Consider the following 17,705-nt stretch of genomic DNA (forward strand, 5'->3'; position numbering starts at 1 on the left):
TACGCAAAAAAAAAGCATGCGCACGCCTGCATTCCCATAGACTGTAATGTGTTATTTAGTCGCATTTTGTGCGCAAGCGTTTTTTTTTTTTGTTTTTTTTTAACACCTTTGAGCGGACCCAAAAATGCAACAGGTTGCATCTGGCACATCTAGACACACACCTGAAAAAACCGCATGCGCACGAAAACGCAGACGAACACATGCAAACGCAAGACCATGTGTACGCCATGTTAAACATAGGTATGCATGCGCATGGATGTGCACGATGCGCTGCGCACAAAAACGCTAATGTGAAACCAGCCTAAGACCAGGGTCACACGACAGTTTAAAAAATCGATCGCATTCTCATCCTGAAGAGTGCGATGATTTTTTTTTTTTTTTTTTCCCCCCTCACTTGTCATCTTTGTGCAGTCTATGTACAATCTGTTGTGTGTTTTGTTTTTTTTTTTATATTTTTTTTTATACAGTAGTAGCTATAAATCATTTACAGGACCAATTATTATTTGCATAAGAAATGTAGAATAACGTGGCCATTAAAATCAGACATCGCTGTATGAGTGCGCTGACTTATTATAGTATTGCAGATGTCAAAGTATCTGTTTGCCATTATTACAGTTCATCTTTTAAAGTTATGCGCTTCAGAATGTTTGTTTTATGTTTTTCTATACAACAGAATGTAAATTAATGTAATCATTTTTTTTCCTTTAAAGGTACAAGAAAACTCTCCAGCACAGAAAGCGGGACTTGAGCCTTTCTTTGATTTTGTTACTGCAATTGGACATTCCCGTCTGGTAGGTGATTTCTCATGCTATAAACATTTACATCTCTGCTTTCTTGGGGTTGGTACATTTTAAAACTACGGTATTTGAAAGTGTTTCTCTACTTTGGAAAAGAGGGGAAACCTGAAGGCAGAAAGTCAGCAGAAACTCATGAATTGAGGGAAAACATAGCGGATAGAAGCTGTGCTGATCTATAAGCTGATGAAGCACCCTGGATACACACAGAGCTTCCATTCAGACTGTATTACTGAGAAAGACACTCACAATCCGAAACTTAGATCAGCTTGCAAACGTCATACCGTATTTTGGGGTCAGAAAATGAATGAAAATTGCAAACTGAAACTATAGCTTTTAAAGGAATGTTCACACTTTCACACTTTTGGTGTTTTTGCATTGTATTTTATCTGCAGGGAAAAAAGGTGCATAAAATACGCATATTTTGTTGCAATGTTTTTTGCCTTTTTTTTTTTTTTTTTTCCCCTCTGTTCATTAACATTTGGTCAACAATAATGAGAGTATTGACATGCTGAAGGCTTGAAAAAACGCCCTGCAGCTCCAAAGACTGCAGGAAATCTAAAGTTGTGTGCATGAGACTATTGAAATCTCATTCACTTTGTTGGTGTTGCAAAATGCAGCGTTTGTTTTTCTTTTTTTTTTCTGCAGCAAAAAACACAGCAAAATAAAAGCTGCAAAAATACCACGTGAACGTGAGCTAAGTATCCTGCTGTGGTTCTGCTAGCAATTACTGTAGCTTTAGTTTATTAGGAAACCTGGCAGTAAATGTTAAATTTCCCTGCATCACCACCAATGAAGAATAAGAATTTATAGGTTTTCCATTTAATACGGAGCAAGACCTCCAGAGTAGGAGACTTATATATATTTTTTTTTTTTTTTTTTTTTTTTTTTTATACCGTAACTTTTTTTTAAATTTCTTTTTAGTTTGAGGAGCGGTGGAATAAGAGAAGGTGAAAGTTCACGTTCAGGCTATGTGCCCACGTAGCGTTTTAAAGCGCACAATGAAAACCGGACTCCTTCCCAGAAAATTTTTTTCCGCGCTATTTCACCGCGATTCTGTTCGCGAATTTGCCACGATTTTCTCAAGCACTTTCCAAGTGATTTGAAGCATCGCTTGGAAAGTGATTGACAGGTTGGTCACACTCGTCAAACATAGTGTTTGACAAGTGTGACCAGCTTTTTACTATTGAGGCCGCCTATGCGGCATCAGTAGTAAAAAGATCTAATGTTAAAAATAATAATAAAAAATCGGGGTATATTTACCTTCCGACGTCCCGCGCTGCCATCCTGGGCCTCAGCGTTCCCAGCGATACCTTGCGAGACCTGTGATGACGTTGGTCTTGCGTTACTATAGCGATCTCACGAGACCGCTGGAGTCACGCGAGACTGCGTCATCACAGGACCTTGCCGCAAGGCATTACTGGGAACGCTGTGGCCCGGGAATGCAGCGCGGGACGTCGGAAGGTAAATATACCCCAATTTTTTTATTTTTTATTCTTTTTTTTTTTTTTTACAGGGGTATGGTACCCAGGGCCTGGAGGACAGTCTCCTCTCCTCCACACCGTGGGTACCAACCGCACATGAGACGCTTAACTTCCCGCATGGTGGGCATAGCCACATGCGTGAAGTAAGCGATTCTCATGCATTCCTATGGGTGCGGAATAGCGGCAATTCTTTGTCATTCCGCAAAAAGAATGAGCATGCTGTGTTTTTTCTGCGATGCGATTCCGCCGCGGAAAAAAACGCAGCATTAGCACAGCATGTGCGGAATGCAATAGGAATGCATGGGGGCGTCATGTACACGATTTTTAAACGTTTTGGCGCCGAAAATCGCGGCAAAAACGCTTAAAAAGCGCATCGTGGGCACACAGCCTCAACATACTTTGCATAAATATAAGAAACCTTGTAGTATACCTTAGCAGAGAACTAGTCTTATGAAACACATCTTTCCATGCCTCCTGAACGTGTCATCCACTCTGGGGGGGGGGGGGGGGGGAGAAAAGCTCAAATCCATCTTCGTGAGACTAGAGGCTCACTGTGTTGTCATATGACACAGTCCATACTCAATGGGGAGGGGGAAAATCAGTGAGGAGCAGGAAGAGGAATCAAGCAGAGCAAGATGTAGAAAGATCAAGGTGAGCGTTCAAACAAGTCATTTACCTCACCCCGGAGCTGATTCAGACCCAGATGGCTCAGCTTTGTTGTACAGCATTCTCCAAGTCATATTGTGGCCAGATATAATATTCTTTATGTGCAGACAGTACCACTTATTCTGAAAAAGTTGCTTGAAATTAATTTTGCTCATTAAACTATATTTCAAATCCAAACTTGCACATATTACATGTTCATTACAAGGAAGGACGCATTTACGTAATAGAGACCTAGAGTAACAGTCATATGTTTAATTTTTCATGGAAATCAAAATATTTAAGTGAAATATTTAGCAAGAATTAATCTACTGCGCAGATTAACATCACCAATTGTTTTTTTCCCTGTTTTGTAAATTAATTGTATGGTACACTGTAGTTTCCCTTAATCTTTTAAAGGGACGTGTTTATAATAATGTAACAAATGCAAGCTGTCTGCAAACTCTTTAAAAATTGTGATTTTTTTTCATCATCATTAAAGGGGTTTTCTATTTTCAAGTCTCTTCATTCCATAGGGTTGCGCGAGCTAAAAATAATATCCACATTACTCACCTTTTGCCTTTTATAGTTTCCTATTTTATTTTGAAAACCAACAAGATAGTCACCCGAGGATGACGCAGTAGGTAGTAATGCCATGAACGCCGGAGCAGGTCTCCGGGCTGATCCTGGTTTCTAACCACTATACACTAATTTGCTCTGATTTTAGTACATATAATCCTCCTTAGAGACTAATTGCCAGGTACACAGCGCTGGCATAGAACATGCACAGTGAGTGTTTGGCAGCAGCAAACTGCAAAACTTGGCAGCGACTCTGTGCTGTGTGCACATATTTATGGAGCAAGTGTTACGGATATAAACAGGATAAGAACAGGAGGCCTTTGATATCTTAAGTAAAGTTACACCTCGAGCCTTCGCTTCACGGGTCAGTTATGTAACATTTATACTGTTTTCTTCAGTGTTAGTAATATTGCTCACCACAGATCTGAATCAAAATGGATCTCCACCTACAGAATTATTATGGGTCATACTCCATTCTCGCTTCTTGGTCTACATCTTGTGGCTATGACTTTTTAGGCATACTACAAGTATTTTCATTAACTGTTACTTATAAAAGTTACCTACAAAACAATTTCTCGGATGGGTTTTGCATGCGTTTGCGTTTTTTAGGCGCATGCGTTTTAACCAGTTTCTAGCCATGTTAACTCTTAAAACGCATGCGTGCGCATGTCCATGCACACACCTGCGTTCCCAGAGACTGTAATGCGTTATTTTGGCGCATGCGTTTTTTTTTTTTTTACGCCGTTGAACGGACTCAAAAATGCAACAGGCTGCGTCGGGCGCGCCTAGGCGCACACTGTACAAAAAAGCATGCGCATGAAAACACATACGAACGCGTGCAAACACAAGACCATGCGCACGCCATGTTAAAGATATGGACGCGCACAAAGTGCTAATGTGAAACCAGCCTAAGATCCATATTGCTCAAAACAAGTTGGACTGTCAGCATAGTGAGGGATCAGATTACAGTTGCCTATTGAATGCTATAGAGGGGAGAGGAGCAGGACGAAAGGAAAGCTGAGAGATGCACACACAGTGCTGCTTTCTAGAAAAGTGTTTACCGTAGCCCAGATGTGGACTAACAGCTATCCGGCTCAGTACTGCTGTGTAATGTCCTTTTTCTGACCATTTGTTACATGGTTAGTATAGCAGGAATCCCTCATACCTGTGTATGGGAGACATATCCACGCACAGTCATGTTTTTGATATATTTTTTTTTTCCACTTTCCTGAGCAGTGTCCTGTTCAATTTTATTTATTTTATTTTTTAGATCAAAGAGAACAGCATGTTCAAAGATCTCCTGAAAGCCAACATGGAGAAACCTGTGAAGCTTGAGGTTTACAACACAAAGACCTTGAAAGTGCGAGAAGTGGAGGTCACCCCCAGTAACATGTGGGGAGGTCAGGGGCTTCTGGGGGCCAGTGTCAGATTCTGCAGCTTCCAAGGAGCTAATGAACATGTGTGGCATGTGCTGGTATGTAATACCTCAGTTATTTCCTAATTGTCGCTAATAGAGGTGTTGTCCACTACTGTGCACCACATTTTGGATCCCTATGTTTGCCCCCCCCAGTAGAGTAATGGCACTTATACTCGCTTCTGGTGCCATTCCAGCAGTGTCGACACTGGCTCTCCTGGGGATCGTGTGACATTGTTACGTCACACCATCCCTGCTGCCAATCAGTGGCTGCTTCACTGTCCCCATCGTCAATTGTGTGTGTTTTTTATTTTGTTTTACTCACTTATACAGCACCATCATATTCTGCAGCACTTTACACACATCATCACTGTCCCCATTGGGACTCACAATCTACATTCCCTATCGGTGTGTCTTGATTGCAAGAAACTGGAGAACTTGGCGGACACCGACGCAAACACAGGGAGAACATACAAACTCCTTGTAGATGTTGTTCTTAGTGGGATTTGAACCCAGGACCCAAGTGCTGCAAGGCTGCAGTGTTAAAAATGGAGCCACCATGCCGTGCTAACCACTGAGCCATCCTGTATATTGTACAGTTGCAAGGATGATTTTGAATTATTTTATATTGCTTTTAGGATGTGGAACCAAACTCTCCAGCAGCTCTGGCCGGTCTACATGCTCATACAGATTATATTGTAGGGTCGGATCAGATTTTGCAAGAGGTACGCTCCAAATCTTTAAATCAGTTGTTCTGTTTTGTTTTAAATCTAATGTTTTTTTATTTAAATTTTCCAATTTAGAAACGGTACAAAACAAGAAGATACAATCACAAACCCCACCCCTCCCACACCAACAAAGTACAACAAAATGTAACTTGGCGCAGGTTCAATAAAGGAATAACTTATTTGGTTCATTATATTCTGTTTAAGAAAATGTAGCAGCAGACGACATGGCTCCCCAAAACATCACTGACTGTGGAAACTTCACACTAGACCTCCAGCAGCTCGGATTGTGGCCTCTCCACTCTTCCTCCAGACTCTGGGACCTTGAATTCCAAGGTCTAGTGTGAAGTTTCCACAATCAGTGATGGTTTGGGGAGCCATGTCATCTGCTGGTGTAGGTCCACTGTGTTTTATCAAGACCAAAGTCAGCGCAGCCGTCTACCAGGAAATTTTAGAGCACTTCATGCTTCCCTCTGCCGACAAGCTTTTTGGAGATGGAAATTTCATTCTCCAGCAGGACTTGTCACCTGTCCACACTGCCAAAAGTACCAATACCTGGTTTAAAAGCAACAGTAACGTGATTGGCCAGCAAACTCGCCTGACCTTAACACCATAGAGAATCTATGGTGTATTGTCAAGAAGAAGATGAAAGACACCAGAGCCAACAACACAGACGAGCTGAAGGCTGCTATCAAAGCAACCTGGGCTTCCATAACCCCTCAGCAGTGCCACAGACTGATCTCCTCCATGCCACACCGCATTGATGTAGTCATTGATGCAAAAGGAGCCCCGACCAAGTGTTGAGTGCATTTACTAAACATAATTTCAGTAGGCCAACATTTCATATCTTAAAATCATTTTTCAAGTATAAAGTATTCTAATTTACTGAGATAAGGACTTGTGAGATTTCATTGGCTGTAAGCGATAATCATCAGCACTAACAGAAATAAACACATGAAATGGATCACTCTGTTTGTAATAACTCTATATAATATATGAGTTTCACTTTTTGTATTGAAGAACTGAAATAAATTAACTTTTTGATGATATTCTAATTTTGTGAGATGCACCTGTCGTCTTGGCGGAGTAAAATGATATTGCAATTTGTGGCGTGAAGCTCCCCCGCCCCCAGGATCATCCCAGCCTCTTATATGCTGTAGCTGAGCTGCTATAAAGTAAGGCCAAGGGTTTGGGATCGCCAGACCTCCATTAGTTTTCTCTTTCCAATGTTTCCAGTTTAATTCTTGGAGTTTGCCCACCCTAAATTAGTTCCCTGAATAGGTAGTTAACGTAAAAAAAATATCTCTGGGGTATCTGAATGGAGGGGTTAGGTGCATAGAGTAGCTGAGGCATCCATATCATTTTAGTTATGTTTGTGCGTCCCACTACGGACAGTGGTAGTTTGGGTCAAGTTTCTCGTTTATGTGAGGTTTAGTCTGTCATAGTCTTTTATTTGTTCCATTATGTTGATGCCTAAATATTTACATTCAGAAGCCACTTGTAGGCCCGAGCGGGGATAGGAAGGTAGATTATGTCTAGTGGGAGTAGAACGGATTTGTTCCAATTTATCTTTAGACCCGAATATTCCCTGAATCTCTCAATAATTTCCATTGCCACTGGTAAGGTATTAGAAGCTTCCGCCACAAACAAGAGGGTATCATCTGCATAAAGGGCCACCTTCTCTTCCATTACTCTTCTTCGGAAAGCTACTATGCCCGAGTGTGTCCTAATAATCACAGCAAGCTGTTCAATGGCCAATGCAAAGATGAGGGGAGACTATGCCCATGCCTGTCTAGTGCCCCTGCTTAAATCCACTCTTGGAGATCCTCTATACGTCAGTATTGGCTGGCCAGAGACAACTCGTGAGGTCATTAGTTTTTCAGTTTGGGATGTGTCCTATACACATTTAGTCTTGGTAAGTAATGTGACCGTGTACCTACACTTTATCCCTAGTGTTTGACCATCCTCTATCTGATGACTGATAGTGAGCTCCTTGTTTCGTCGCCTACTAAGCCATCGACCAGCATAAAATATTTCTCCTAATTTTTTTTTTTATTCTTTATATCTAGTCAGAAGATTTCTATGCTTTGATCGAGTCGCACGAAGGAAAACCTCTGAAGCTGCTGGTTTATAACACAGAGACAGATTCGTGTCGGGAGGTATATGTAACCCCTAATGGAGCATGGGGCGGTGAAGGAAGGTACTGTGATTTGTCCAGTCTACACAAAAGCTTGTTCCGTGCGCATCTAGATAAAGCAAGATGTGCTAAAATATTCAGGCCAGTAGCTTTCACTTGTTATATCCCCCAGAAACACCTAAAGAACATTCATCCATTTTAGCAGCTTAAAGACATTGTACATCCTGGCAAAGAATTATTTTTCATTGTTGATGTTTCTTTGTAAATGGAGACTTAAGGAATTTTCTCAATATTCTTAAATTAAAAATCTCTGTATATAAAACTGAATGTGTGTGTATCACCAACCAATCACGAAGCATCTTTCATTTCAACAGAGCTGTTCAAAAGAAGCTGAGCTATGATTGGTTGCTATGAGCAACAGTTTTCCTTGCAACCAATCACTAAGCATCTCTCATTTCACCAGAGCTGTTAAAAGAAGCTGAGCTGTGATTGGTTGCTATGGGCAAGTTTTCCTACTTGACAACACCTCAGCAGACACTGACATGGTGGGGGAAATCTAGCATCCCCGGGAACATAAGCTCCCAGCCATTGTCTGTCCCCAGAAAGGATAATAGAGATGGTTAGCACTCGACCAAATGATGTGGATATACGGTGCTAGTGAAAAGGGAACCAGTGGTCCCACTATCATAAGTCCAATGTAGAGTCACTGCACACATGGATTTTTGCAAAAGTGAAATATTTTTATTAGACGGTGAAGAAGCGACAACTTTTTTTGACGTTTCGGCCTCACAACGGCCTTAATCATATAGTTGCTGCAAAAATAAAATATATACAGTCAAAATTGACTTATGTCCCAGAAAGGAGCAGAGAGCGCATGGCAGAAATGAATCACCCCCTCCCATGCCTATATCCCCATCACACACCCTCCATAATATAGGCACATCTTCCCTCTTAAAGGGATCATTGGTATGGAAGTCAGAGCAAATCCATCCAGCACTTTGGTTTTGACCCCAGGGTTCTCTTTAAGGGATCGTTGGTATAGAAGTTAGGGCAATTCCACTAAGTGCTTTGGTTCTGACCCCAGGGCTCTCTTAAAGGGATCCCCAGTACGGAAGTTAGGGCAAATGCCTCAGCGCTCTGATTCTAACCCCAGGCTTCTCTTAAAGGGATCCCCGTTATGGAAGTCAGGGCAATTGCCTTCAAATGCTCTGGTACTGACCCCAGGCTCTCTTAAAGGGATCTCCTGTACAGAAGTTAGGGCAAATCCCTCAGGGCTCTGATTCTGACCCCCAGGATTCTATTAAAAGGATCATTGGTATGCAAGTCAGGGTAAATCCACTCAGCGTTCTGGTTCTGATCCCAGGCTCTCTTAAAGGGATCCCCGGTATGGAAGTTAGGATCGTTCCACTCAGCACTCTGGTTCTGACCACAGGCTGACGGGATGAAGTGGGATATTAGGGGTAGTAGTAATAATAATATTAATCTTTATTTTTATATAGCGCTAGCATATTTCGCAGCGCTTTACAGTTTGCACACATTATCATCGCTGTCCCCAATGGGGCTCACAATCTAAATTCCCTATCAGTATGTCTTTTGAATGTTGGAGGAAACCGGAGTGCCCGGAGGAAACCCACGCAAACACGGGGAGAACATACAAACTCCTTGCAGATGTTGTCCTTGGTGGGATTTGGACCCAGGACCCCAGAGCTGCAAGGCTGCAGTGCTAGCCACTGAGCCACCGTGCAGCCCATGAGTCCGGTGGCTCTGGCTTACGGGATGATGTGGGATATTTTTTTAATCAGATAAATTTTTATTTATGATAACAATTACATCATATACATGACATCAAGCAATTGTTCACATATAAACATGTTTTTATAAACAAAAACAAAACTCCTCCCTCCCTTTTCCCCCCTATCCCCCCTCCGAGATCCCTTCAGTGCCTTCCCCGTTCCTCGTCCAGTACTCTTTCCAACATCCATATATAGTTATGTAATGTGAATATCTTTCATATCCCAATACGTCCCTCCCACCCCTCTAACTCCATTCTACCCATGGCTGCCATATCTTGTGAAACACCTCAAGTTTATTTCTCTTAGTGTAAGAGAAAGTCCCGTCTAGTCGGAGGCTCCTCTCTGATCCAAAACCGGGCAATCAATTTCCTTGCTATGAACAACAGTCTAGCAATCGCCAGTTTGACCATAGCCGCCGCTGCCAATTCTTCCACAAAGCCTAAAATACAGATCAAAGGGTCCCTGGGGATTACACATTTATATATCCATTCGATCCGATTCAGTACAACTGTCCAGTATGTAGACAATCTAGGGCAACACCACAACATGTGCATCATATCTGCCCGTTCCTGCGAACACCGTGGACAATCGGAATCAGACCTCAAACCCATCTTGAACAATCTATCAGGAGTTCTGTAAGCTCTATGAATTACGTACAGCTGAGACATCCTCCCAGGTTCGCTCATAGAAATCTTAGGCACATATTCTAAAATAGATTCCCATCTATCATCACTTATTTCTCCCAATTCAGCCTCCCATTTCACTCTAGCCTTGATGGGATGACTGACTAGAAATGTAAATAATAAATCTCTATACACTTCTGACATTGCCCCCTTCGTCTCGCTGTTCCCCAAAATGGAGGCCAGCGTGACATCAATCTGGACCTCAACAGGCCTCCTCCGACATTGCGACCGATACGCATGCTGAATTCTTTTATAATGATACATATTTGAGTGTGGAAGCTGGAACTCTGATTGTAGCTCCATGAATGGTTTAAGTCTCCCCTGACCCACAAGCTGACCCATCCGTCTGATTCCTGCCTCTCTCCAAAGCCCAAATCCCTCCATTCGCTAGAAATTCTTGTAAATTTGTTATCCCACACTGGAGAGTATTTAGTAAGGCCCGTGACACCCCTAATCTGTTTAACTTTCTCCCATACCTTATGAATAAGGAGAACCGTAGGAAACCTAGAGCCAAATTTTAAAAACTGCCCCCCTTCCAGGCTCTCTCCCAAAGGCCATTTCCCAAACAGCTTTCTCAAACTACTGGGCGATTGTTCCTGTCCCGTCTCCTCCCCCCATCCTCCCATATGTTGACATTGTGCTGCTAAAAAATATACCCAGGGATTAGGAAGCGCCCCCCCCCCCGTCCTCTTTCGGCCTCTGCAACGTTTCTTGTTTAAACCGTGGGCTTCCCCCCCCCCCCCCATATTAGGTCGCCGAACAGCGATTTAATTTTACAGAACCTACTCTGTGGGATCCAAATTGGAGAATTATGCAGTACATACAGCAGCTGCGGCATCACAATCATTTTTAAAAGATTTACCCTTCCAATCACCGAAAGATGTAATTTATTCCACGCCGAAATCTTGGAACGAACTTTTTGTAGCAGAGGGCTTAAATTAAGTTCTTCAAAACTACTCAAAGGGAGGGAGATCTGTATCCCCAGATATTTAAATCTCGAAACTACTCTCAATTTCGGTGATATTCCAACCTCCCCAATATCTCCATCTACTGTATCAATGGGCATGATGCACGATTTATCCCAGTTAATTTTGAGTCCAGAAAATTCACTGAATTCCTCAATTAATGCCATCGCATTATCCAAGTTCTCCCCCGAGTCCCCCAGGTATAGCAGAATATCATCAGCGTACAGAGACACCTTCTCCTCCTTCCTTCCATAAACAAATCCCTTTATCTCCTGTGTATCCCTTATTTTAATAGCTAGGGGTTCCACGGCGAGGGCAAACAGCAACGGAGATAATGGGCATCCCTGTCTCGTACCCCTATGTAGTGAGAAACTATCAGATAATTTGTTTACTCTGATATTTGCCGTCGGAGAGGAATACAGCAACCCCACCCAAGACATAAACCTAGGCCCGAACCCAAAGCCCAACAGGGCCGACCACAAGTACTTCCATTTTACACAGTCAAAAGCCTTATGGGCATCCAAAGACACTACCACTCTTTTTCCAGCATTATCGGCCGGAATTTGCATATTTAAATATAATCTTCTTAGATTGATTGCTGTAGATTTATTGGGCATAAAACCCGATTGATCTGGGTGAATTATTTTAGCCACCACACGGGTCAACCTGTTGGCCAAGGCCTTTGCCAATATCTTAATATCTGTCGTAAGAAGTGAAATCGGTCTGTAGGACTCCGGATCCAAAGGGTCTCTATCGGCTTTAGGAATGACCACAACAATGGCCTCTCTCATAGAAGTAGGCAGCTGTCCCCTCTCCAACGACTCATCAAATACCTTCACCAATTTAGTTATTACTTCTTCATTTAGTATTTTATAGACCTCCGTTGGAATACCATCTGCCCCCGGGGCCTTATTACCCACCATGTCCGCCAATGCCACCCTCAACTCCTCTGCCGTAAGCGGCCTATCCATCCACTCTCTATCTTCATCCCCCAATCTAGGAAGCTCAATCGTCCCCAAATAACTGTCCATCTCCTCTTGACCTTTATGTGTCTGTGAGGAGTATAACTCACTGTAAAACTGTTTAAATACTTCCAAAATTTGATCCCCCTGTGAAACCACGGTACCTTATTTAAGTCAGTGATCTGCACAGGTCTGACAGCTCTCTGCTCTTCCTTGTCGTCTCTCTGTTTTAGATGGTAGTAGGGAGGTGGAAGGGGATGTAGCCTTATTTCCAGTGTGGACAGGGGAGAGAGAATATAAAATCTCAGGTAGGTCAGAGAAAAAGGGCTCTAGAAATTGAGGAAAGCGTGTGAAGTGGAAATGAATGCAGGATAGGAGCTGTGTTTTTGTGTAGGCTTATAGGTGCAGGATAGAAGCTGTGTTTTTGTGTAGGCTTATAGGTGCAGGATAGAAGCTGTGTTTTTTTTTTTTTATATAAGCTAATAGGTGCAAGGTAGAAGCTATGACATTACATTACATGAGCTAATAAAGATTGCAAAATACTGGTTACGCCCAGAATTAACATTCTACCTATATTACTGGGAGATACAATCGCACAAAGAAAAAAATCTGAAACTTGGATCAGGCTACAAGTCAGTGGGGAAGTTTTATTTTTTTTCCATGTCAGAGGTCAGGCTCCAATGAAAGTTAATTCAGAATTGACAGCAAGAATAGTGCAGCGTATAAGAGCAATGTTTTTCAAAATTAAGGTGTCCAAAAGGACCCCATCGTAAGTCTGTATGGTCCGTCTAGATATTTGGGATCTATCTTATAACAGCTTTGTTATTTATGCTTCTGTTATAAATTGAAGCCACAGCACACGTGTGTATGTTTAGAGTTTAACGTCCTGCTTTCTAAAGTGAATTAAGGTCATAATAAATATTTTTTCATTTATCGCATCTTTTGTATGACTGTAATGGTGTACGCGTGACTCCAATACACAAGCCAGTACATGAAACCACTGATGTGTAAGTGCAGCCGACAACGTCTGACACTGTGCCTTGTGCCCTTCTAGCTTGGGATGCGGTATTGGATACGGATACTTACATCGCATTCCCTCACAGCCTGTTACCCCAAACAGAAATGATGAGATAAAGCCCCCTTTACCATTACCTGCTGAAGATCCCGCTGTACCCCCGATCAATGGATATAGTGAGGTATGAGGCAGATTGGTTAAATTAAAAGTAATTTAAAATAACAAATGTTCTTTATTTCCTCCAAATGTTAATGTTTAGAGACATTACTTATTATGACTGTTAGGCCTCTTTCACACTTCAGTTTTTTACAATCAGTCACAATCCGCCAGGTTTTGAAAAAATCGGATCCGCAATTTTTTTTTGAGGATCCGTTTTTTTTCCCCATTGACTTCCATTATTGGCGGATTGTGACGGATTGCCGTCCGTTGCATCCGTTTTTTTTGCGGATCCGCCAAAAGTTGCTGTCCGTCACCATCCTCAAAGATTTCAAAACGGAGCTTGCAACGTTTTTTCCTCTGGCGGATCCTCCAGACACTGATTTAACCCGAAATTCGTTCTGGTTGCCGGACCAACACACTCACTCACACTCTCTCTCTCTCTCTCTCTCTCTCTCTCTCTCTCTCTCTCTCTCTCTCTCTCTCTCTCTCTCTCTCGTCAAAAAAACGGACAGGTGGCATCCGTTGTCATCAGTTCTAAAGCGGATCCACCATCCGTCCTTTTGGCGGATTTGGACTGATGCAAAAAACTGAAGTGTGAAAGAGGCCTTAGTAAACTGTTTGGTTTTGAAAATCTATTGATGAAATGACTTCTTCTGAAAACATCCCAATTTTGTGTTGGCAGGCTCCTCTTTTGGCCCCTGAACCCCACATGGACCCAGTGGAGGAAGCTCTACATTTGGAAGAGGCACAGAATACACCTGTGCATCCAGGAGAAGCCGCACTTGTTCTTCCTCCGCCTGTACAAAGAGTTGTGAACCCAGGTACGAAAACAGGAAAACACACCATGCATTGGTAATGTGGCCAGTGACCATCGTGAGAAGGTGTAAGACCTGCCCAGGAGAGATTCTCCACCTCTGACCCTTACCCGATAATGATTTCGGTTATCTCTTTGGTTTCTCCTGCTTCTTAATTAAAGAAGCGCTCTGAACCAAACTTTTTATTGCCCAAACCTGTGTAAATGTATGTGTGTTACTATACTTATCGCTGTCTTCCCCAGTTTCCAGCGCCGCTCTGGTCCTCTTCTCGTTCATGTGACTTTTATTCAGACCTGCTAGATGACACTGCAGGTTGAGGAAAACCGGAAGTCCTTTATAAAGACTTGCATAGTGAAAACAAATTTTGGCTCGTGTATATACACCAGTGTGATCTGACAAGTTGCAATAGTTGTCACATGAGTGTGAAGAGGACCAGAGCAGCAATCTGTAATTATGGACACATACGTAGGCTACATATATTTACACTGTTTTAGGCAGTAAAAGGTTTGGTTGGAGTGCTTCTTTAAATTTGCATGTTTTTCTGTGTTAGGATTTCCAGACGGTTCTGACATTCTGATACCCGAGACTCCAGATCTTACACAACTGCTGGATGTGACCTCTCCGCCTCTCAATGTTACGCCGGCTCCCTCCACTGTCACAGACAAGATCATGACTGCCGAGGAACTGAATGCTTCCATTGGTATGTGCTTTATTCAAACTAATGGCTGTGTCTCCAACACTGCAGATTAAGGAAGAGCCAGCTATTATGTATTCTTGCCTTCTGCTTTTTTTCCTTAAACTAGTCAAAAAGTGTTTCTTTTCACATTCTTTCAGCGCCGCAAAATTTTTAGTTGCATTTGAAGGTTATGAACACCTTTTTGAGGGCGTTTTTTTTTTTTTTTTTTCTCGCATGTATTTTGGGCCAAAAAATATTGGTTACTAAGATCTAGGACACTTTTGCCTGCGTCCAGTGTCTTTTTTAGTTCTTTTATAAATTCCATGGATGTTTGTCGTCTTCGTCTATATAATTGCATCAATGTGGCAACATTTTTTTTTTTTTTGTACTTTATAACTATTCCTTTTGGCAAACTTTTTGTTATCGTTGAGCATATTAGGATGGGTCATGAATGTGGTTGGTGGGTTTCTGTCCTCGAGCTCCCACTGTGGTGCTCTTTTTCTCTTTACATTAGTAGCTGAACATTGGTGCTGCTGTCGTCCATGTGGTTGTGTCTGATTCCTGAAATCGTGGAGCCGGATATTATTTCTTGTTGATCAGTGGGGTCACCGGAGGACTGACACCTACGTGTCGTGGACTGACAATCTGTCTAGTGGTGGTTAATGTGTTATTTTGTAAGCGATCGTATTCCTCATGATTATTTTTCTCCTCCATTTTCCAGAAAACGTGACAGTATCAGAAGCGCCTCCTCTTGATTTCCCCACGTCACCCTCCGGCTTGGATCATGCCCTTGCTGAACAGAACTCTTTAATCGCCTTTGAGGATCCGGTGAGCGACCCTTCAGAAGCCACTCCAGCGAGCGAATCTCTGGCCGACGTGAACAGTGCTGCAGTTTACACCATAAATGACATGAAAATCACTGAAGATTCTTCCACAGAACCGCCTGAAAAGAAGGAAGAATAGAAAGAAAGGAAAAGACAACGAATCCTGTTTGGTCTCGCTGATCAGTGAAATGCAAAATGGCCAGAAAATGGTTCAAGTTTTTATCTGTATTTTTTTTTTTTTTTTATTTTAAGCTTTTTATGCAGATGATTTTACATTTTACCTAAATGTCTTTTTAGAACCATAGACTATTTTTAATCTAATAGACTTTCCTTCTTAACATCTATGCATGTCTTATGCCACAGAACATTATATATTGCCAAAGTTTGCACGGCCAGGCAGGTCATGTAGAGTCTTGTTTTCTAACCTTAGGATAGTCATCTGGAGCACAACTATAACTCCCAGCAGGTTCTGATAGCACCGTTGTTGGTTAATTCTGAGTAGTAATTTTCTACCAAAAAGAGGCGTCTGCTGGAGACCAATGATGCACACGTTAAGGATGGGTCTCCTAGACTCCTACAGGCAAGGCTTCTTTAACCTGTGGCCCTGGAGTTGGATGTGGCTCCCCAGGAACAGATGCAGGTACTACTGGCACCCTGGCATTGCATTAATACGTTATCAAAACAATATTGCTGCAATTAAAGGGAGTCTGTCCGTAAAAAAAAGGACTTTTCAAACCAAGCAGAGGTGAGTGGTGCACCCTTGCCATGGCCAAACCGTTAAGTGCATGATCCCACCTACTTGTTTTCCATCTATTCCCATTCTCTTTTGGTTCCTGTACAGCCAGAACTGGGGCGCAGAAACACATGGAATCCAGTAGATGGGGGGGGGGGCACCGAACTGTTTTGCTACGTTAGAGTTGTATAGAGCACCGGTGTTTGGTTTGATCAGTCATTTTGTGTCGACAGATTGCCTATTGTAGAGGAAATTCCATATCATTAGCTGACATTTTTAATGGGCTCTTCTGTTCTTTATTGGCTGCGGACCTACAATGTAGGCAGTAGAGGACATAGTGTCGTAGCTCCTTTTACAAGAGTTTGAGCAAAATGCCCTATTGTTTAAAGGATCCAAGGAGCACTAGAAGCATGTTGGGTTTATAGCACATCGCTGGCGAACACAGAGGGAAGAGGCCCCTGTGCAAGAGGAGTATATGGGCCCTTTGCAGTCTTGTCATTGCACAATTTCACCTACTTTGTAGGTCATAATGGGCCCTCTTTCCTCTTGGGCCCCTGTGTGGCTGCACAAGTTGCACCACTGGTACGTTGGCCCCTGCAGCCCATGGTACCACTTATGCCATATTCACATTACTGATGAAGTATGCCCCTGTGTGACTCACAACGACCAAGATCCGAAGATCTGGATCTGTCCACATGCACAATGTGGTGAGAAGCAATGTGCCTTAATCTTCTTTGCACATGCCCAGTGCACAGATAAAGGGCCGAATCTCTGCACCCCAGCGTATACCTGCTGCAGGGTCTGGAGATCCACACTGGCATGGTACCCTTCATTGTTATGTGACCCATAACATATTAACCCTAAGAACACGAGGTAACGGTTCCTATAAGATATAGTATCCATATCTGGACATTTTGTTTTTTCTTCTTCTATGACTACAAATGATTGATTTGATTTGTAAGCGGATTTTAAATTGAAATCACAATCTAATGTTAAATATGAGATGATTTGTTCGTTTTGCTTTTTCTGTTTTTACATTTAGAGAACTTGAAAGGGTTGTCCGCTTTATGATAATTCTCAGAAAGGTGCTGGAAATGGCACGATGTGCCAATCTGCACCAATTTCTTTCTTTGTACAGTGTGTTCCCTTACTGATCTGTAGTCTTAAACATGGTCGCCAATCCAAAACTCCCTTTAGCGGCATCTATCAAAAAATGCTGCAGATGCACTAGGTCCCCATCACAGTGTGTTTCCATCAGCGGACATGTTTAAGTCCCCATTGCCCTGCAGTCCATGATGAAGACCG

The 17,705-nt window shown here is 42.4% G+C and overlaps 1 protein-coding gene across 3 annotated transcripts in view; it reads left to right on the plus strand.

Moving 5' to 3' along the window:
• GORASP1 (golgi reassembly stacking protein 1) overlaps positions 1-17,402 on the plus strand; it is a 41,182-nt gene extending 23,780 nt beyond the window's left edge. For all 3 annotated transcript variants that reach the window (XM_073581505.1, XM_073581507.1, XM_073581506.1), the window contains exons 2-9: positions 711-791; positions 4,770-4,973; positions 5,552-5,638; positions 7,708-7,838; positions 13,233-13,374; positions 14,035-14,173; positions 14,718-14,867; positions 15,565-17,402. In XM_073581505.1, the coding sequence (XP_073437606.1) occupies positions 711-791; positions 4,770-4,973; positions 5,552-5,638; positions 7,708-7,838; positions 13,233-13,374; positions 14,035-14,173; positions 14,718-14,867; positions 15,565-15,806 (1,176 nt within the window). In that variant the 3' untranslated portion in view covers positions 15,807-17,402. The remainder of the gene's footprint in view (positions 1-710; positions 792-4,769; positions 4,974-5,551; positions 5,639-7,707; positions 7,839-13,232; positions 13,375-14,034; positions 14,174-14,717; positions 14,868-15,564) is intronic.
• The last annotated feature ends 303 nt before the right edge of the window (positions 17,403-17,705 follow it).

Source organism: Dendrobates tinctorius, unplaced genomic scaffold, assembly GCF_039654945.1.
Source record: "Dendrobates tinctorius isolate UK_male_01 unplaced genomic scaffold, ASM3965494v1 ptg000070l, whole genome shotgun sequence".
Lineage (NCBI taxonomy): Eukaryota > Metazoa > Chordata > Amphibia > Anura > Dendrobatidae > Dendrobates > Dendrobates tinctorius.